The following is a 22,066-nucleotide window of genomic DNA, read 5'->3' as shown; positions in this document are numbered from 1 at the left end:
ACATACAGAAATAAGCAAATTCACACATCAATAACCGCTGCTTGAACAGGTTCAACACCAAGGAGTGTTTCAAGTTGAGCCATTGATTCAATCAAGCGACGAACTGGTTTAATGATTCTACCAAAACGTGTGGTAAGTCCTTGATCCACGTCCACATTTTTGGGTTCAAGAGAATGAAAAGTGTGGGACGGGAAAGCAGCAGGGGAGCCTGGGGAGGCTCCATCACCAGCCAGCCCACCAAGATCAGAAACACCCATTATGGGAGGGGTCCCATGAACGCCATCTTCGACCGGGTCAGCGGCAGATTGCTGATGGATCCATGATAGTGTGCGGTCATCACACTCGCCAATGCTGGAGACGGAATCCACAGTCCAGGTGGCAGGAGGTACAGCTCCTGTGCCCCCAAAAGATGTCACAGACCCATGCAGGTCAGACTCAGCGGGGCCACTGACAACGCTCACAGCAGGATGTGCAGCATCGTCATTCAGTGTTGTGTCCAAGGGCAAAAAGTTAACTTGAAGGAGCAGGTTGCGATGCACCACACGCTCATGACCTTCTTTGTCTCTGATACGGCAGATGTGAAGAGCAGGATCCAAGTCAACTACCGTGTACACAACAGGTTCCCATTTGTCAGAGAGCTTCCTTTTTCCTCTGACTCCCTTGTTTGCCAACAACACCTGGTCCCCTAGTGAAAGAGGCAGACCCTTCACTTTTCTGTTGTACTGGTCAGACTGGTGTCTCTGCTCCATTGTGCTGTGTTCCTGGGCTCGGAGCATGGCAGAGCGCAGGTCATCCATCAGTGACTTGACATAGGTATCATAGTCACAAATGGTGTCATCATGAAGGACATCCCGAAACATGAGGTCAACTGGCAACCTTGGCACCCTCCCAAACATCAGGTAGAATGGCGCAAAGCCGGTGGTCTCGTGTGCCGTACAGTTATACACAAACGTCATGGACTGTATCATCTGCGGCCATTTCTGCTTACATCTGGGGGGGAGGGACCGTAACATGTTTCCAAGGGTGCGATTAAATCTCTCTGTGGTACCATTACCCATGGGGTGGTATGGTGAAGTGTGGGATTTGGCAACGCCACCCAAAACCAGAAGCTCTGCAAGCAGCTCACTCTCAAAACTAGCTCCCTGGTCAGAGTGAATGCGCTGAGGGAAGCCATACACACAGAAGAATCCATCCCAGAGCTTTTTAGCGACTCTCTTAGCTGTCTGATCCTGGCATTGGAATGCATGTGCTAATTTTGTGAAGTGGTCAGTAATCACAAGGACATCCACAGACTTGTTGTTGCTGTCCTCAGCTGACCAGAAGTCAATGCACACAAGTTCCAGTGGAGCACAGGTCTTAATGCTTTCCAACGGGGCCCTAGCTGCTGGCTCTGGGGTCTTGCTGAGAACACACCTGCGGCAATTTCTCACATGACCGCGCACATCCTTCTCCATATCATACCAGAAAAAACGCTGACGAGCCAAGGAGAGTGTGCGAGGTTGACCTTGATGACCAGCATTGTCGTGTATGCCAGACAGCACCACTTGTTTTAGGGAGTCAGGTACCACAAACTGGAATCTCTTGTGTTTGGTCAGTGGGTCCCTCACGACTCTGTAGAGGACACCATTGAGGAATGTGAGCTTATCCCATTGTTTCAGGAGCCGCAACGTATGTTGGTTCTCATGACAGCGCTCACGTCTGGAGGGTCTGCGCTTACGCTCAACATAGCGGGCTACTCTGGAGATCACAGGATCCCCTGTTTGATGAGACAGGAGATCAGCACGGGACAGCGCATGAGTAACATCACAGTCAGGTGGACTGATGGAGGTTAGGTGACCAGCGAGGGATGTTGCACGCTGGCGAGAAGCAGACTCCCACTCACAGAGCGAAGACATGAGAGAAGACACGTCATCAGTTGACAGAGACACATCAAGCACAGCAGAGGGTGGAGCACTGCGTATCGATTGAGGTTGACAGGTCAAACGGAAGGCATCTTGGACACTGGCATCTTTCACACCACTGACTTGCTCTAGCAGCTCAAAGTAGGGCTCCGACAGGAGCCGCTGGGCCAACGGCCTCACAAACGGTTCCCTGCTCAGGGTGTCTGCCACAATGTTCAGCTTTCCAGGAACATATTTGATCTCAAAGCAGTATGGTGCAAGCTTAGAGACCCAACGCTGTTCACAGGCATCCAGCTTTGGCTTAGTCAGAATGTATGTGAGAGGATTGTTATCAGTCCAGACAGTGAACCGATGACCCTTGAGCCAGTGGCTGAACTTATCGCACACAGCCCACTTCAGAGCCAAAAATTCGAGCCGGTGTGCTGGGTATTTGGCCTGACTGCGGCTGAGAGACTTACTAGCAAAGGCTATAGGTCTTGCTCTCTCCTCACCAGCTGGCACCTGGGATAAGACAGCACCCAGCCCATCCATGGAAGCGTCAGTTGAAAGGATGAATGGCCTCTCAAAATCAGGATGTGCCAGCATCGCACAGCTGAGGAGTGCACCTTTGAGTCCCTCAAATGCTTTCTCACAAGCAGGAGTCCAATCTTGAGGGGTGAGCTTGCGAAAAGTTCCAGGTTTCCGACTCCCATGGCAGCCTTTAGTCCTCTTCTGACCGGCAGTTAGAGCAAAGAGTGGCTTCGCAATACGAGAGCACCCTGGAATAAAATGCTGGTAAAACATCACCATGCCAAGGAAGGATCTCACTTTCCTCTGAGAAGGGGTGCAACCGTCACCATCCATAAGGTCAGTCTTCTGAAAATTGGCGATAACCCTCACTTTATCCTGATCAACCGAGACACCACCAGCATCCACGACATGACCCAAAAACCTCACAGAGCGTCTGAGAAAGTGACATTTTTTCTGCGCCAGCTTCAGATTGCTGGTCCTCAGGCGAGAGAAAACAATCTCAAGACGTCTTAGGGCCTCCTCTTCTGAAGGCGCAAACACCAGCAGGTCATCAAGATAACACAGGAGGCTGGAAAAGTTCAAATCACCAAAGATGCTGAGCATCATCCGCATGAAAGATGCTGGGCTGTTGCATAGACCCTGGGGAAGTCTGTTGTACTCATACAGGCCAAGAGGTGTAGTGAAAGCAGTGTACCGTCTGTCAGACTCATGGAGGGGAACGTTGTAGAACCCAGATGTGAGGTCCATGGTGCTGAAGAAAGCATTCCCACCAAGGGCAGCAAGACAGTCAGCCTGATGGGGCAGTGGGTGAGCATCCTTAATGGTTTTGGCATTGAGCCAGCGGAAGTCAGTGCATATCCTCAAGTCACCTGACTTCTTCCAAACCATTACCAGTGGCGAGGCGTATTCGCTGGTGGACTTACTGATGATGCCTTTCATCTCCATGTCCGACAGCACCTCTCGCAACTTGTGATAGTGAGCCGGGGGTACTCTGCGATAGGGAAGCCTGAAAGGGCGGTCGTCAGTGAGGTGGATACGATGGACAAAGTCTTTCACCTCACCACAGTCCAGTTTGTCTCTAGAGAACACATCTTGGTAAGTCAACACAAGCTCCACCAATTTCCTCTTCCACCCATCTGACACTTCACAGCCCTCAACATCAATGTCAGCCAACCCAGCATCTTTGAGTAGCTGTGCAGAGTCAGGCACAGAGTCTGATGAGGGGGGAAAACTGGTATGCTGGTCAGTCAGAGTCTCGCAGAGACCTTGAGTGATGGGCAGGTCCTCCACAGCAATACAAGGAAAGACATCCGCAATCTTAGCATTGCGACGAAGTGTCACAGGGCTCTCTGTTGGGTTAAGGACTTTCATAGGGACCCAACGATCTCCCCACATGGGTGTTATAATGCGCCCCACCATTATGTTCTTTGGAGTGGAACGGGCTGACGTGGGTTCCACAACGACAGTACTTCCTGGAGACACGAGGGCAGAAGGTGGCAGCTTTCCCCAAACTACATATTCTTTTTGTGGCAGGAGAGTGACACTCTTCCGCAACCTGACTGTACCTACTTTATCTGGCAACACAGGAGCAGACCACCGTGAGATACAGCTCAGCAACTGCAGGAAGTCTTCACAATCAGTGCCAGTGTAATTGGAGTTAATAAGCTCCCAGTACTTTGTATCAGCCTTCATCTTCTGAATGATGGGCCGGATCACATTGCTCCCCACGATGAGCTCATCTTTTTGCCCAGGAACCACAAATGTTGGTACAAGAAACCTAGTCCCATATACTTCAATGTCCAAATCATAGATGCATTTCGGTTGTGTGAGAAGGCCACCGCAACCAACCAGCACCACATTTTCAGGGATATGCTGCGGAATCAGAGCAACACCAGCGGCTCTTAGCTTGCTATCAGCCTCTTCACTTAGTGTGCATGACATACTTCCTGAATCAAGCATGCTTGTCAGGGAACACCGGCCACTGACCGACACTGGAGTGTAAAACAACTCACTAGCCCTGCCAACTCTTTGTGAACCCATAATAACAGTCTTCTCATCAGAGAGGCTACTACAGCAGTTAACATATATGGCTTCTGGGTCTGTTGCATTTCTGAGGGTTTCATCAACACTGCCCATGCTACCCCTCTCGTTACATGGGCTGGCTAGTTTAAAGCAGCATCGGTGGGAGGAGGGACTGAAACGCTTGGTTTCTGGTGCAACTGTGGGCATTCACGCCTCATGTGTCCAGGGTCAAAGCAGCTGTGGCATAGCTTGTACAGCCTACAATGCACATGGGTTGTGTGTTCATGTGAGCCACACACTCTGCACGAAGCACGATGAGCATTGTGGTGCCCATGGGAATGACCTGTGGGTTGTGGGCACCTAGGACCAGTGGCTAGTGATGCAGTGCACATGGACAGAACCTTGTCAAACAGTGCTACCATCTGTTGAACACCTGGCTCAGCTGGAGGAGGGCCAGAAACTGGCAAAGATGGGGGCATGACATGTAGAGTCAAAGGAGGACAAGCAGAGGGCTGCTGCACACTTACCATGCCATCAGAAGAGAGAGGCTGACATGTGGCTGCAGAGGGAACAGAGGGCATAGGATACGAGGCTGGCTCATGTGTTACTGGGACTGCTTGAGCACCGCTGGAGTGGGGCTGGCTGTTAACAGCGACAGGGCTCTGATGCGGGATGGACAGACTTGCTGTATTATGAGACAAAACACTAGACTGTCTCATTTTCCTCACATAGTTGTCCAGACGGCTCTGAACCTCAGCTGCAGTCCACTCCTCAGGGGCCTTCAGTTGAAAAGACAACGTAAGACTGTGGTCAGGACAGTGATTAATGAACATCGAAACAACCTCACTACTGGGGTCCTCTACCATCTTGCCGCGCCTGCGGAGACACTCATCAGCAGCATCAATAGACTTGTTCAACCGGATCCAGTAATCCATGGCGTTCTCACCTGGACGTGGCACAGTACTGTAGAAATCTTTCATGGGCAGGCTGGAATATGTCAAGTCGCTGAAGTTAGACCTCAGTATGTCAAACACAGCAGTAATAGGATCATTCCGATTCAACTCAGGGCGGCAACGAAGTGACACCTTGACCACATCTCTGGCTTTGCCAGTTAGTCTAGACATTAATATGGCAAACATTTCTCCATCTGTGTCACAGCTGATTCTGTGCAGATAACATCTCATCATGTCCTCCCATTCACCGATGGGAAATAGATCTGTGTTGTCACCCTTGAAGTATGGTGGAGCTTTGGTGTCTGACTGAACAACAACCTTCAGCTGGGACTGGTCATTGCAGCTCGAGGGCACATTCTGGGGAGACTGTGGCTGGGTGGGGGCTGGCTGGTGCATAGAGTTAAGAGAGGATGTGATATTTTCCCCAATTTGCTTTGCTAAGTCAGTGATCAAGCTGCTCAACATGTCACTAGTGACAGCCTGGGTGTGTGTTTGGCGTTCGCAAGCAGCTGGTGTGGAGCTAGCTGCTGGCATTAATGGTGAGTGCATCACTGGCTGGTCTACAGTGTGGGCACCAATACCCGGGACTACTGGCCTACCCCTCCCAAAAAACTTTGGAGCAATCTGATGACCCCTCCCCAAACCAAAGGTCATATTACTCCCCGCAGAGAACAGATCAGGCAAATCGCTATCCACAGTTTCCTCACTTAACATGTTGGCCCAAGTGAGATATCACTGTTCAACAGCAAAAAAAACCGAGCCTAACCCCCACACACAATTATGCAAAACTTCACAAAACAATGAAATGTGGGGAGAAAAAAAAAAAACATCAAAGAATCAAAACACCATAGAAAATAAAATGTTGTTTTCTCCTCTCAATTAAAACAGGCTGTAAAAGCCAATATCAATAGAGAAAAAAAATTACAATCCGTGCCTGTATAATTTGAGGCAACAATATGAAACAGTGACAGAAATGATCACCTACGTATTTGCCCTTTAAGTTCACACGTGACAGAGATGCCTGCAAGCCAAATTACGGGGCATCGATCACACACGCGATATAAAAACCTGTGAGTCAAAGCGCAGGGCACAGGATTCTGGCACACAGCTGCAGAGAGGAGGCGGGAAAGCAGCGGCAGCAGAAGGAGGAGGGGTGGATCGCGGATTGGCGATGTGACGGGTCAGCGGCACCAAGTGTAACCAGCGTGATTCTGCGTTGTGTCTGATAAAAAAGGTAAAAGAAAGAAAGACCTCCAAGTAAATAATTTGCCCACTCCAGCTCCTCTCCCACAGGGGAATTGTAGAAAAAGGGCTGGCATTTATTTTTACATTAAACATATGCATTTACACGTAACATATTTGACATAAGATAAAACAAAAACAACATGAAATCTGACATACCTGATAAAAAAGGTAAAAGAAAGAAAGACCTCCAAGTAAATAATTTGCCCACTCCAGCTCCTACGACCAAATACAGACAGTGGGGAAGAGGATTAGCTCAACCCACCACAGCTCCCAAGCTAGCAAGGAATACATATTCATGCTATCATTTATGGCGCCTAAAACACATTTATGACACACACATACTACACACTTATAATATCTTACAAAAACAGGCTCAATAATGACAATAACTGAACTAAAATCGCAATCATAAACATCAGGGTGGTTAAATATGAATTATGTGTGCTTTAAGGTGCTGGAAAGAAATGACACCCACCTCTCCCACAGGGGAATTGTAGAAAAAGGGGAGAGGCAAAAGGGGTACACTGTATTTATAGTATTGCACCAAAGAAGAAGAAAAGAATGAGGAGGGGCTCTAACTGATAATGAACACAACTACAGGCTTGGAGGTCCTAAAAGTCAGGTATAAAAGGAGAAGTTTGGGGGTTTAGAACACATTTTGTGTAATTATAACAATGTTATTTATGACTCTGTTACACTTAATAATTTTTTTTAATGAACAGTGGTGTGCAAAAGTGTTTGCCCCCTTCCTGATTTCTTATTGTTTTGTATTTTTGTTACAGTTCAATGTTTAAGATCATCAAACAAATTTAAATAATGAACAAAGATGTTGGATGTTGTTTTATTCCATGTTTTTGCCATTTGTGGATCATGGCTGGTTGTTCGCTGGGGTAGAGCAGGGCGATATGGCCAAAAATATTTATCACGATATATATTTGAAAATTTGCGATAACGATATAACCGACGATATAATTGATGCGAGAAAAATACAACTCCACAACATTACTAGCGCAAAAAGACAACCTTCCATTTATTTTCACTTAAACAAGAAGCTGGTTTTTATGTACATTAAAGCTTTATAAAAATGTAACAGTGCAAATGCAAATTCCTTGCTGAAAGTTTAACCAAAAGGCATTTCCAGTAGAAATGGGCTGACATATCCTGAGCATAACCATGTATAATATCCACTGAAGTTAAAAAGAGGTGCAGTACGCATTTTTCGGACCATAAGGTGCACGGGATTATAAGGCACATTAAGCGAAACAAAGCAGTCAGATAAATCAAACTTTATTAAACTCATTCTTCTTGCTTCCTCCACTTCTGTACCATTGATTCATTAATGTTGAATTCTCTGGCAGCTGCTCTATTCCCATGTTGTTGCAGTATATTAATGACTAACCTCGTATTGTGGATGGATTATCTCAGTTGTTCTCCTGACTGAAGTTTGGTCCGTTTACAGCATCCTGCCATGCGATTGCATTTGTCTCTAACCATGAAGAACCTTCACGTTAACTTTTATAAGTGGAAAAGTGTTAGTGTTCGTCCTCCAGCTTCACTGTTTATGTTATGCTAACATAGCTGTGTCGCTAGCGATCACGTAGCACATCATTATATACCAGCTAGCCCAACTTCAGTAACCCTACAAACGTCACTGCTGTTTAGTTTCCTGTCTTCATTTATGTTGGAAGTGATAGCAGAGCTGTACGTTTGATTTTTTTCAGAAATCTCTCAGTCAGAACATGCAATATCATGCTTAGGTAACTAGCGAAACTAGCGAGCTAACTTCCGCTAGCTTCCTGCTAACTTCTAACTCCGTTAAATGTAATAACTTTTGTTTTCATGGATTCCTGGAAGTTAAACTTTATAGTTACACCTGGTAAAGCAGCAATGCTGATCGTTTTATTAAAGATGAAAGAATTTAGACAGTTTTTAACTCTAAGTGATGCTGCAGTGTTGTTTGACCTGAAGTATACGGAGTTTAGGACCCAGATTACTCCCAGATTTAAGAGCATCTTAGTCCGACAAATACGACAATAACAACGGCCGCTTGCATGTTCTGCAAAAAAATGTGCTTTGTCGTGTATCTGACAGACAAACACCAAACCAGTTGCACCATTTTTACAAACCAATTCTGGTTCATCTGTTTCACTCAACAATCGGCCATGTGCGTATGAAAACAAAGGCACTGCGCATGCGCGTTTTACTCCCATTCTATCGCGATATTTCATTTTCCTATCGTTGCCTAACATTATACCGGTATTACCGTGAACGGTATAATATGGCCCAGCCCTACGCTGGGGTGCTTAAGAAATGGCTGTATAACCTGTTCCAGACTGAGAGATCTCAATTACTTTTTTTCTCATTTGTTCCTGAATTTCCTTGGATAGCAGCATGATGTTTGTCTTTTGACGATCTTTTGGTCTACTCCACTTTGTCAGGCAGGTCCTACTAAAGTGTTTTCTTGATTCAGAACAGGTGTGTGAATAGCTCTGGAAAACATTGACCCAACCATTTATTGGGTTTAGCGAGTAATCACTTTTTCACAAAGGGCCATGTGGGTTTTTTCCCCCCCAATAATAAACACCTTCAATAAACAAACTGCATTTTCCGTTTACGTGTGTTATCTTTGTCTAATATCTAAACTTCTTTGATCCTCTAAAATATTAAAGTGTGACAATAATACAAAGAAAATAGGAAATCAGGAAGGAGGCAAACACTTTTTCACACCCTTTATGTATTAAAAAAAAGTCATCTTAAGAAATAAAAAATACCATAAGAATTTAAAATGATTAAAAACAACATATGATGGAATAAAAATAGACTTAAATAGCTTAACTCCTGAAGATTAATTCAATCAATTTAGTGTAATTTTTCCCCTGAAAACGTAAATGTGGTGCACAATACATTTAAAGCAAAACTTTGCAATAAAAGTAAAGAAAAATACCAGATGTAGGAAATATGATTCAAGTTAAGACATATATGTAAATATATATCTATAATATTTTTTTACTGATAACAATTTAAAGCTGGACACCCTCCCCACTTCTTCGATTTTCAGTGGCAGGAGCTCCCCCTATTGACACACCTGGCGTGTGTAATGAGCTCTTCTGTTTTTCTGATGTTTAGTGTCAGGTTGTTGAAATCGCACCACTCAACCAGTTTATGCACTTCCCTCTGTAGGCGGTCTCATTACCATGTGAGATGAGCTCCACAAGTGTTGTGTTATCTGCAAATTTAATAATATTTTTGAGGTAAGCAGGAGTCAGCGGTGTTCTGTCAGGACAAGCGTCAAAGTGAAAAATAGGCATAAAAAAACGTAGCAAAGTAAAGTGATGTCTCTCCTTTTATCTAAGACAGTGCTGTGATGAAGCTCCTCACCTGCCAACTGGTAAAAGTAGTGTTTTAGGCCTGCCACTTCTTTTGTCCTACACACTGTCTTCAGTTCTTTTTAAGGGCACATCAGTCTGAGTTTGTGTGAATACGAAAAGTTTGGGAGTCACGTTTGTGTTGCAAAGATACAATTTTCTGTCTGTCAAACTGTTATCTTCAGCATTTTTGTTGATTCAGCTAAAAAGCAAAAGGCTTAACTAATTCCATGAGTTCATTCAGCATAAAAAAGGCACCTATGTATGAGGAGTCAGTGTTAGGTGGCTTAACAATCTAAATTAAATATCAAAATCCTCTGACAATGGTGAGGAGCAAGAACTGGACTGTCCTGAGTGAAAACCTAGCCAATGAGTTATCATATTTCCCAATGTTGGTTTCCAAACCACCTGCCTGCCCATCTGGCAGGGTGATGACAATACTGCATCAGCCTTTTACGCCTGAGGAATAAAAACACACAGGAGTATAAACAGAGGGAGCATAAAAGACATTTTGACAATGAATACAGGGAAGACTGGAATATAAACAAACAGTGGACTTATTAGAGATAAGATAGATGGACACAGAAATAATCAAAGACAAACACAGAACTGAAACATCATGGAAACAAAGTCATGGAATAAACAAGAGAACAGATGCAGAGATGAATACTAACACATCCAATGTCAGACCGCAGAACACAGAAACGAGACAGAGGGAGAAACATGTAGGAAAATGCTGAGGGAACTAAAAACCATCATTAGTAACAGTGACGTCTTGAACCAAAACTAAGGATTGCAAACCTGAAATTCAACTATAATAACCAGAAAGTTAATCGTAAAGTGAACTGAAAACTCAATATCAGCAGAGATAAAACTGTCTGAGAGTCATAAGAATAAAGGAACCAAACATTCAACAAATACCAAATCAAAACTAGAACACTAGCATAATGGTAAAGTTTATATAAATCTTTAAACTTAAATGTACCAAGATTTCAAATCCCCAAATGATACACTACCCAAGGACGTCCTGATAAGTCTGGCCAGAGGTTATAAAGTATTAAAGTTGAGAATAAATCTTAGCCACAGACACACAGGTAACACATGTCTGCCACTCCCTCTGTGTGTTGATGGTGCAGAGGAAGGTTCGTCCATGACAGTTACTCCTCCTGTTACTGTGTGTTTTCAGCTGCTTCTGTGCATCTGACTGCAGATAACTGAAAAAGTAATGTAAAACAGGTGAAAACACAATTGTAACTGTAATGTAATTATTAAAATCAGTACAGCAATGTGTTAGATTAATCCGCTACTGAAAAATGTAATGCGATCGCAGTAACATGGGTGTAACATGTTACACCAAACACTGGTCTTCAGTCGTCTAGCAACCACTGCCTAAGAAACTGTGCGTTTGTTTTAATATTCATTGTGAGATAAGCAATGGACAAACAGCATAGTAACATATAGAATAAAACCATCTGTATTTCATTTTTCTGAACCTACCAACTACTATTGCAGTTTTCATGTTAAACTGTGTGACAATGGCCACTTGGCAGTTTACTAGTGACTGCCTAATGGGAAACCTGCTTACACAAACTGGATGTCAAGAGGAATGGATTATGTTTTTCTGAGTCTGTGTGAATGTACAGTCATAATCACAACAATTGCTAGAATTATCATTTAGAATATAAATGGATTAGAAAGACCTGCTGAGACCACTTGAGGATTATTCCCTGTTAAATCCTGAAGGATGTGACTGATTTGTGCCACTAAAAAACTTCAGTCATTGCTGTCACTCTTGTTTCTCAGTTAGAATCCTAAAGCTTGAAACCTGGTAAATACTGGATCTTGATCAAGCCTTGCTAAGTTTAGTGGGTTACAGTTAGCGTTATTGCAATGTAATTTGTTCAGTGAGAAGTCCTAACAAGTATATAATAACAAGAGCTAAGACTGTGTGTGACCATTTTTCTTTTCTCAGCTTCTCTACAGCTGAGAGAAGACAAATGGGTCTGCCTGTGGAAGAATAAACACTCCACAATCATATTATCATCTGTTCACAAGCTCAGTCACATTCCCACCATTTCCTTGAAAGAGAAAGAAAATTGTATCTTTTTCTAGGCATTGCCATGTGTCGATTCTTTCCACGCCTCTTGAACATTTGATTTTCCAGCATTCCCATAGTGATTAATAGCTCAATCTCAGGCTGGCTAATGAGTTTTATCAGGAGCCACTGGTGATTAATTAGCGACAGCAAAGAGCATGTCACGGCTTTATTCTGGCTAAGCCATTTCTTCCATGCTCTAAATCTTCCTTCTACAAAGAGATAGCTCAACCCCAGGTGACATTTTCAAATAGCCCTGAGGTTTAAAAGAGCTCCAGCTCTGGTCAAATCAGTGCAAATGAAAGGCACTGTGCCTTTCAAGCGAGGGACTGTAGTTATTCACCACAATATTAACTCAATCTTCTCCTAGAGGGAAATCTCTGCATTATTGACCATTAACATTTTGACACTCAACCTGAGGCAGCTGAAAAACAACGTCTTGTGTGTCTCGTGAAACTTCTGTAAAGGTTCAAGACGTCATTAATTTTATTTTTGTTCTGACTGTTGACTATAACATACTAGTTCACACTACTGTTTTTAAAGATTAGAGACTTGGGGGGGTTATGTGGGAGGAGTATGAGTGCCCAAAAACATACGATCTCTTTATTCATTATGGAATGAATTTTTCATCCTGTGTAACAGTTATAGACTGAAGATCTAATGGGAACTAATAATGTAAGAGCTGCCAATGTCAGCAGTGTTATCTTAGCTTGGGCTTGGAGACTTCACTATGTGGATGAAGTATCATATATGCTGTAGGCAAAAACTTAGTTACTATCTGAATTGATTTTAGTTCAACCACTGTATTTGGCCAATAACCAATAACTTAATGGAAAACGAAGAAACTAAAACTAAATAAAGGCTCTAACAGGGTCACTCTCATATTGCGCCCAGCTGTAACAATAGATTTTATGTAAAAAAACAAGGAAAGATTGTCTACTTTTACTCTTTGCCTTCTAAGCAACACATGCTTCTTTATTGAATTGAATTGAATTGAATTGATATACCTTTATTAGTCCCACAAGGGGAAATTTCATGTTAAGGCTGCCGACCTATTGCACGCAATGGCGGCGCCATCTTACCCTCCGACCATACATACATTACACAAAACATCACATGGGGAAGACAGGTCAGAGAGGTATAACAATGGAAAATGCACCACATGAGAATAGAATAGAATTCAACGTTATTGTCATTGCACATGCACAGGTACAGGGCAACGAAATGCAGTTTGCATCCATCCAGAAGTGCTTTAGTGATATAGATATATTACAATATATATTAGCAATAATATAGATATGTGAGTATATTACAGAAATGGGTCTATTATGGTATGTTATAATGTACACGGTATGAAGTATGTTGTTATTCTATAACTATAAGTATGTACAGGCTGTAGTGAGTACAGGCTATGTACAGGCTATGAACAGGATATAAATATGAAAAACTATACAGAATATGAAATAAATAACTTTACAGAATCTGAGATATACAGCTATACAGAAATGGGAACTATGCAAGTTGTAAACAGTTGTAGGATTAAAAATTATCAAATGTGCAGAGTGATTATTTACACAGAGCTATACAGTAGTGCAGTTAAGATAAGTGAGATATACTGTAATTCCTACAGAGGCTATATAAAGTACTAGTGGTTGTGAGTGGTGGTTCAGTCCATGTTATTATTGTGTGTTTGAGGGTACAGTTGTCCATTGTGGGTGTGTGTATGTTCAGTCCGTGTGTTAACGTGGGTCAGATGTCAGGAGGCAGAGTTCAGGAGTCTGACAGCTGTGGGGAAGAAGCTGTTCCGGTACCTAGTGGTCTTAGTCCGGAGGCTCCTGTAGCGCCTCCCAGAGGGCAGGAGGGTGAAGAGTCCATGTGATGGGTGACTGGGGTCTTTGATGATTTTCCCAGCCCTTTTCAGACACCGCTTCCTGTAGATGTCTTTTATGGCAGGAAGTGGTGCTCCGGCGATGCGCTGGACAGTTTTCACGACCCTCTGCAACGCCTTCCGGTCCGAGGCAGAGCAGTTCCCGTACCAGACTGTTATACAGTTGGTCAGGATGCTCTCGATGGTGCAACGATAGAAGTTCACCAGGGTGTCTGAGGACAGGTGAAAAGATAAGGAGAAAAAAATAACTCCCCCCAGACTGAGCTCCAACAGGGAGATCAGTTTGAGAACAGAAAAAACACCTCTGCACAAAGCACATGAAAAAACTCTTAATATACCAAAGAAACACATGACAAGCAACAGGGGTGGGTAAAGGGTGAGAGACAGCCGGATTAGACAGTACATCCGGGCCTGCGTGCGCTGGTCTCCTTGATCCCCGTCAGCATCGGAAGGGAATAAGTGTCGAAGGCGTTTGGAAAAGGAGGGGGGATGAGTGTGTGCATATCAGTGTAAGTGTATGTGTGTGCGTGTCCAGAGTTCAGCTGAGACAGTGTCCTTCGCCCTGCTAGGCTAAGTAAAGAGTCTTCCAGCCAACCCAGGTGGCCTTGCATGGAATGGGAGGGAACAGACGAAACACAGTCGTTATCAGGGTGTTGTTGTTCAGCTCCAGCATTGAGACCGCAGCTGGCGCCAAAGGGGTATCCGCATGAAGTGATGGTGCTTTTTACTTTAGTGCAAACAGCTCATATGAATTTCAAAGCAGTTCTACAGTCCAACACTGGTCTCTCAATCTCCCGTTGGAGAGCCGCGAGCTTTGCCATACTTGCGTTCTGTGATGTTGTCATTTCTTGTGCTCAAGGAGCCAATTTCTGAGAACCCACGGCAGTGTGCCTCCCCGAGATGTCATCCAATTTGCGCCCAGAGATCTTATTCCGAGCTAGCCCTTCCGAGATGTATCCAGTCTGCAGTCAGAGATCTTATTCTGAGTATTCACAGCAGCCGGAGCCTCTCCAAGATCTTATCCGTGCTGACTCAATGAGCCCATTTTGAGAAACTCACGCCTCTCCCATCGTTCCAATCCCAGCGGGCAGCCTTGTGGGGGTTTAAACAGCCGGTTCCGCTTTCTTAATTCTTCGATGAGTCAGGGCCAAGCTTTATTACTGACTTGCTGCAATGAAAAGGAAGAATCCACTAGTTTTGGTTTGTAAAGCACAAGGGGACAAGGAGACATGATGGTGGAATGAGGAACAACAGGAAAGTATTCAAAGGAAGAATGGTGAACATGTAAGGAGTAGAGATAGTGAAGGTAGATAAATTTAAATGCAGAGTGTTGTGCACAGTTCAAAGCAATGTACAGTGCACAAGCGAGGTGAGGAAGCAAGGGCACTGTACCCACTCTAGGGTGAGGTGGGTGGAGATGAGTGTCAAAAGGATAGGAGCAAGAATGAAAGGAAGTATAGTCTGGAGACAGGAGGCCAAGTTGGAGGTGGCAGGGTCAAAGATGCTAAGATTTTCATTAGGAGTGACGAGGATGGACAGAATTAGAAATGGGTTGAGTGTTTTGAAAAACTAAAATAGAGAGGCAAGGCTGAAATGGTCTGAACATGTGCAAAGGAGGTATAGTGGATATATTGGACAAGGGATATTGAAGATGGAGTTTCCAGGATGGAGGACCTCAGTGGAGGTTCGTGGATACAGTGAAAGAGGGTTGGTATGACAGAGGAGGATGCTAGGGATAGGATGAGATGGAGGAAGATGATCTGTGGTGACCCAAAAGAAGCAGCCGAAAAAAGAAGTCGCAGCTTTACTTTCAGTCTACTGTGAACTTTAAGTGCGCATTTTCTGTTCATCAACCACGACCTTACTTTAGACTAATGTCACATTAAAATCTTGATGTTGTTCTCTGCAGTGAGAAACCAGACCTATGCTGCCCCTGATGAATAATGCAATACTCTACATTAGTAATATGTAACCTTTGTGTGGCTCACATTTGTCTTCACTCTCTTTGAGTAATTGCTGTCATTTTAAAAATGTATGAGCACATTATGAGGCCTACCATTAACATTAAGCTCTGTCGGAAATCTATCGTGGAGAAGGTGCAATTTAAAGGTGAGGCCAAAGAGAGGAGGAATGAAGTACCTTCAAAAAAATAAATAAAAAAGAATAAAATACTAAATATCACTAACAGAGATAAAACTTTATTCTTTGTATTTTTGTTTCAGGTTAAATATCGGGAAGAATGACCTGTTGACCTTTTATGATGGGGATGACCTTACAGCCAAACTGCTGGGTCAGTATGGAGGATCAAAGTCCCGCTTTAAGCTCTACACCTCCACTGCAGATGTCACCATCCAGTTTCAGTCTGACCCTGCCACTAACGTCTATGGCTATGGAAATGGTTTTGTGGTCCACTTCTTTGGTAAGTCTTAGGCACAATTGTGCCTCAGCTCATATTCATTCTGCCATATTCCACATGTGAATTTTAAACCAGATACATTGTACACTGGTTTTGAAGGTTTTTCTTTAAACTCAAACGATGATATTGTCTGAAAGCTAAACCTTAAGTGAAACCTGTAGTGGTTTTGCAGTGTTTCAGGTTTTTAGTCACATTTTGACACTGGGATCACTACACAATGCAAAACACCTCTATGTGTCTCATCTCAGGAGTGGGTAGAATGCTTGTCATTACTGCAATGATGTTGCTGCATTTTTAGTGGATCACCCACAAAACTTACGCTCCTGTCAATGCATTTTTGCAGCTGCAGCGTCATACTTATTTCCTCTAACACATATTTATTATTAAGCAAAAAGCTGGGCAAAAAGAAAAAGTTTGAATTCATTTTTGCTGATATGGCACCTAAAATGGAAGCAATGAGAGGCCATCCCTAGTTTTGGACAGAATGTGTCATTAGTGCAGCACCATGCCACAGCGACCACACTTTATCTGATAAGAGCTAATAAATTCAGAAGAAAAGGAAAGCTACGGAATACAGATTACCAGCAAAGGAAAGGGAAAGCTTGTTACAATCGGTTCATGAAACATGTTGGAGTAATGTAAACACAAGACATCAAAACAGACAGGTGTTGGAGAATTCTGCTTGTCTAGTGCCCAGATGCAATTACGTTGGCGTGTTTGGTGAAATTAGACTCCTAAGAAGAGTGCTGTTATGTAGGAATGAGCAGAGGAAAGCAATCAGGTATGGCAGTTTGCCCAGAGAACAGGTCATTTAAAATGATGGAAAATACTGTCAACAACTGAGTCTAAGCTTTGAAGACAAATTAAGATATTCAGGTTTTAGATGTTTTATGTGCTATGAGCCACATCTACAAACCACCAACCAAATGGTAGAATGACACTGCACAGAATTCGCTGGTTGCATGTTCTTTTGTGCACAATAGGAATTAGAGTCCACCTCATACATACTTTAATGTCTCTGTAAAATTTTATAATGTTGCTCAACACACAGCAGCACACAGCTGTCTAACATATGAAAACAATACCAATGTATAATACTTTTTTATGTTATAAGAATCAATGTTATTTCTTGTTGCATAGACAAGAAATGAGAATAGAAATCATCAGTAAAGTGGCTTTAAGTTTACAGTGTTTAATTGTTTTTGCAAGGTGAGAAGCATAAAGCAAATTTAAATGGACAATTAAAAAAAAAAAAAAAGACAGATCATTTTATTTACAGTGAAATCTTCTGAGGAGCATGTGTGTACCAGGTGATCCCAGTCCTATCAGAAACTTTTCCACAATAGGTTTAGATAACTTTAATTTCCAAAGAACTAACACATTTACTACTGCAGGAACATAGTACTAAATGGAGTTGTTATAGGAATGCTACCCACCACCACTAGGTTTTTTCAAGCACAAAAATCACTACTGACCCAGAGTTACAAGATTCATCCATACATCTTGAGCAGGGCCAAAAAATTGCCTACTAATGTATTAGCTAAACACTCTCAGTTTCTCTCCAAGTTATGCAAAAATATCACATTACATGGACATTTTGGATTTAAAACAGTATCTTCAAACATTATTTTAGCCATAATTAGGCCATAAAAAGGTAGAGAGACTGATTAACTGACATTAGTAAAAGATAGAAAGAACTTTAAAGTCTTGTAAAGCACCTTTCAGTCGAACCTTACATCCATCAGATTTTTGTCTTCTTCTTTTTGCTGTCTCCTGCAGAAGTAGCTCGTAATGACACTTGCCCTGAGCTCCCTGAGATCTCTAATGGCTGGAAGAGTACATCTCACCCTGAGTTGGTTCAGGGCACCGTAGTGACTTACCAGTGTTACCCTGGTTATCAGGTGGTAGGCTCCGAACTACTCATGTGCCAGTGGGACCTCACCTGGAGCGGCGATCTCCCGAGCTGTGAAAGAGGTGAGAAATTGGTATAGGTCAAAATTCAATAGTCCAGATGAGCTACAGCTAAAAAAATTGTATTTAGTGATAAACAATTAACTGTCTCACTGTTAATCTGTGTTTTTGTCTAATTAATCCGTTAATCATATAGAATATAAAACAGAGGAAAGCAGTGACTCCTTGCGTTAAAGCACCTGTGAGTGAAAAATACATTTATGGTTTGAGCAGCACCCATGAAAAACTTGCCAAATCTTCTCTGCCAGTTCCAAACATTTTAGATTATCACCCCAGGTTAGGACCACCTGTGAGCATGGACCCTGCTACAGTGGTCACTTGATGTCTGCTTCAAGCATGCCATGTTTGAATGATCTTGATAGGGCTTGTGTCACAGTGCAACTTCAAGCTGGTGTTCCACAAAACCAATCTGCAGAATTATTTGGAGTGAGCCCTTCTCTTATCTCCAGATTGAAGGCAAAGTTGTAACTACAATATCAGAGACAGGCTGTAAAGTAGAGAAGACGTGATGGTGTGGGACGACATCTCCCTGACTGGTAAAACAATCACTAAAGGCAACCTCAATGAGGAGAGCTATTAAGATGAGATTCTGCAACCAGTGGTAATCCCATATCTCAACTCCATACTCGCCCCCACAGAGCAGAGTTTATCAGGGACAAGCTCCAGAATTTGTAGTAGAGATTATGGAATGGCTTCTCTGTAGTCCTAACCTCAGCCCCAATGAGCACTTCTGGGATGCTGGTCAGTAGTTGGTCAGTAATGACCAATCTTTGTTTCTTTGTCCTCCCAGTGGTGTCTTGTACTGACCCTGGAAAGGTGGAGCATAGCAGACGGGTGCTGTCAGGTACTCATTTCACCGTAGGTTCAACTATTCAGTATATCTGCAACAAGGGCTTCACTCTGTCTGGAAACAGCCTGCTAACCTGCTTCAGTCGGGGATCATCAGGCCCCAGGTGGAGCCAGAAGCTACCTAGATGCCTGCGTACGTACACACTTTTCCTTCCCTTTTAATAATTACTGTAGATGACTGAAATTAGTAGACAGACTTCATGAGGAGATTTTTCTGGTGTGTGAAGGTATTTGTAAGCTTTATATGTAAGCTCTGTCTTATGGGTCTGCATGTAGCCATTGTACTTGTGCCACTTTTAATGAGAGCCTATAGTTTTATAAATAAACTGTGAATTAAAAAAAAAACTGTAAAAGCCTAAAATGAAAAGTAAAGAGGACGTCAGTCTTCACAAGACATGAGCTAACGGCTGTGCCTTTGGTCCTACTTTTAATTTCGGAAATTTTAGGAAACACAAAAAAACCAGGCACTCTAAGAGCAATGATCTATTGGGATAATATAGTATTGCAAGGCCTGTTGGATATGACAGAAAACAGTTCTGATGGACAGATGTGATTGCAGACATTCCCCAACTCTCTTTGTAGTAATCAGCATTGATCAATGATCATCACAATTTGTATTTTAATAACAAATGAGGTTGTTGTTGTTGTGGTTGTGACAACTGTTAGACATTTGGAGTTAGTTTTAGTAATTATGCAACACTGCTTATAAGGTTGTGGAGAACTGCTGTCACCTGTCAGCTGAGACTGAAGAAGTCATTCTGATGAGTGAAGAAACACCCTCACTGAAAAATGCTGCATCCAGATGAACAGAATCAACTTTCTGGGATTTTCTTACCTTTCTTATTAAGAAACACACAAGTCCATTGGAAGACCACTCAGTGTATGTAGCATTCATTGACAGAAGTCAGCTCTCTAACTGTGAGGCCCAAGGTACAGATGAGAGAAACAGTGCAAATGCAAATGTTCTGCATCATACCAGTGAACTCTGGACTGCTCATCTACAACATTATGTCCATCTTTCATATACAATCCCCTTAAATAACAGGACAAAACCCCAACATTGCCCCCTGCGAGCAAGCCCTTGATGTCACTGGAAAAGAAAAACGTTCTTTTACCAGAAAGAAACGTCAGCCATAGCCAGGATCAGCGAGGGCAGCCATCTACCGTGACCAGTTGGTGGTGAAATGAAAGAAAAAGAGAGCAGTGGGAGACAGGACAAATGTACTCTATGGGAGAAAGAGTCAGAATTGCATAGTTACTAGTGAGTAAATGTAATAGTAGTGTATAAATATGTATTAATACAAAAAAAGAAATGCACAGCATAGGAAGCCCCCAGCAGCCTCAGCCTATGGCAACATAACTACGATGGTCCAAGGTCACCTGATCCAACCCTAAATATAAGCTTTATCTACACGGAAAGTATTAAGCCTGTTTATTAGTTTCAAACTGGTATGAAGGCCTTCTTTAAAATTGTCTGAACTAGTATCATCTACTACTTTAAGTCTTTTACTATTCAGATTATAATATCCTAGTCATAGAAATAGAGACATTCACTGCACTTTTACAGATTTCTAACTAACTTCATCAATGCTAAATTTAATGACCCAATTTTGTTTAAAACCAGAACCCAAGCAGGACACCTGACCAGACCAAACAAGCTTCAGTGTGTATTAAATCTCCAATTAGACCTGGGGAATACAAAGAACACAGGATATGATTCATCTCGTTTTCATCATTTTCAAATCGTTAATTAAGACCTTGTGTCCTGTGAATGGTGGTACTGTCATCCTGGAGGACACAACTCCCATCAGGACAGAAATTTTGTCATTTCTTAGTTATTAGTGAATATCGTAAGAGTGACAGTGATGCTGTTACAATAATAGATGCTGTCTTTCTTTGCAGATTCTGAATAACCAACATAATTTAATTGAAATCTTGACAATATAATTTTCCACCTGTCCTGCTGATTAAATAATGGCATTCTGTTAGAAATACTAATTAACAACAACTCTGTGACCTGCCATGGAGTTAATTAATTACACAGTTGTGACCATAATTTTTTATTACTTTGCCTTCAGCTGAGACCTTCGAGCCTTGCAATCATCCAGGAACCCCCACTTATGGGATGCCCAGCTCTAATAAGCTCCACTTCCAGGCTGGAGAGACCCTGCATTATTCCTGCCAGAATGGCCATCAGCTGCTGGGTGAACCTCTTCTCTACTGTCTTCCTGGACACCCGTCCCAGTGGAGTGGGCTGCCACCTGTCTGCAAAGGTAGAAAACTGCAGCACGACTTGTTTCTACATTGTCAATTCATTTTTTAAGATCATGTGAAGGAAAACAGCTCAGAAAAACTGGTTGTGGCCAAGCCAGAAGCAAAAAGGTTATATTTGGAAATGTAAATTCCATATTAAATCAAATTCAAAACATACAAAAGTCAAAGAAAAAATGCAAAAAAAGGTATTAATGAACCTTGAATAGCAACGTGATCTGGAAAGATGACATTAACGTGACCATGATGAAACCTTACAGACTGAAAGACAGATCATCTTAAGAAAAAAAAGTATGTTTTGGAAAAGCAGAAACTCACATCAATCACAGTGAAAGGCCATAGATGAAAAAGAACTGTCTTTTTTCAAATTGATTTTTTTTGTCCTGACAATTTGGAGAAGGTTATTCCAGTCTGGAGGCTAAAATAACAAAAGAGCAGCCTTTACCTTGAGCCTGCTGTTTGATCAAGGCAACTCAGGGATACAGGGTGCAGTAAGGACATGTTAAACAAACAACCACGAGGCAGGAGAGACCTATCAGGACTCCAGTGAGAGTATGCATCTGTAATTTGCTTTTACTAG

At 42.6% G+C, this 22,066-nt stretch overlaps 1 protein-coding gene and 1 long non-coding RNA gene across 3 annotated transcripts in view; one reads left to right on the top strand and one right to left on the bottom strand.

The window, feature by feature from the left end:
* Window positions 1-22,066, top strand: part of sez6b (seizure related 6 homolog b) — a 246,012-nt gene that overhangs the window by 216,305 nt on the left and 7,641 nt on the right. For both annotated transcript variants that reach the window (XM_085479055.1, XM_085479054.1), the window contains exons 10-13: window positions 16,202-16,398; window positions 18,175-18,369; window positions 19,157-19,348; window positions 21,294-21,488. In XM_085479055.1, the coding sequence (XP_085335181.1) occupies window positions 16,202-16,398; window positions 18,175-18,369; window positions 19,157-19,348; window positions 21,294-21,488 (779 nt within the window). The remainder of the gene's footprint in view (window positions 1-16,201; window positions 16,399-18,174; window positions 18,370-19,156; window positions 19,349-21,293; window positions 21,489-22,066) is intronic.
* LOC146693245 (uncharacterized) lies at window positions 6,649-7,322 on the bottom strand. The gene is made up of 2 exons (XR_014923844.1): window positions 7,107-7,322; window positions 6,649-6,906 (listed from the first exon to the last, which is right to left on the bottom strand). It is a non-coding gene; the product is annotated as an uncharacterized LOC146693245 (long non-coding RNA).

Source organism: Copadichromis virginalis, linkage group LG14 (genome assembly GCF_057382275.1).
Source record: "Copadichromis virginalis isolate Kocher_CV1m ecotype Utaka linkage group LG14, C_Virginalis_male_GT1.1, whole genome shotgun sequence".
Lineage (NCBI taxonomy): Eukaryota > Metazoa > Chordata > Actinopteri > Cichliformes > Cichlidae > Copadichromis > Copadichromis virginalis.
Note: the sequence above shows the minus strand (reverse complement) of the source record. Positions and strands in the feature narration are given on the sequence as shown.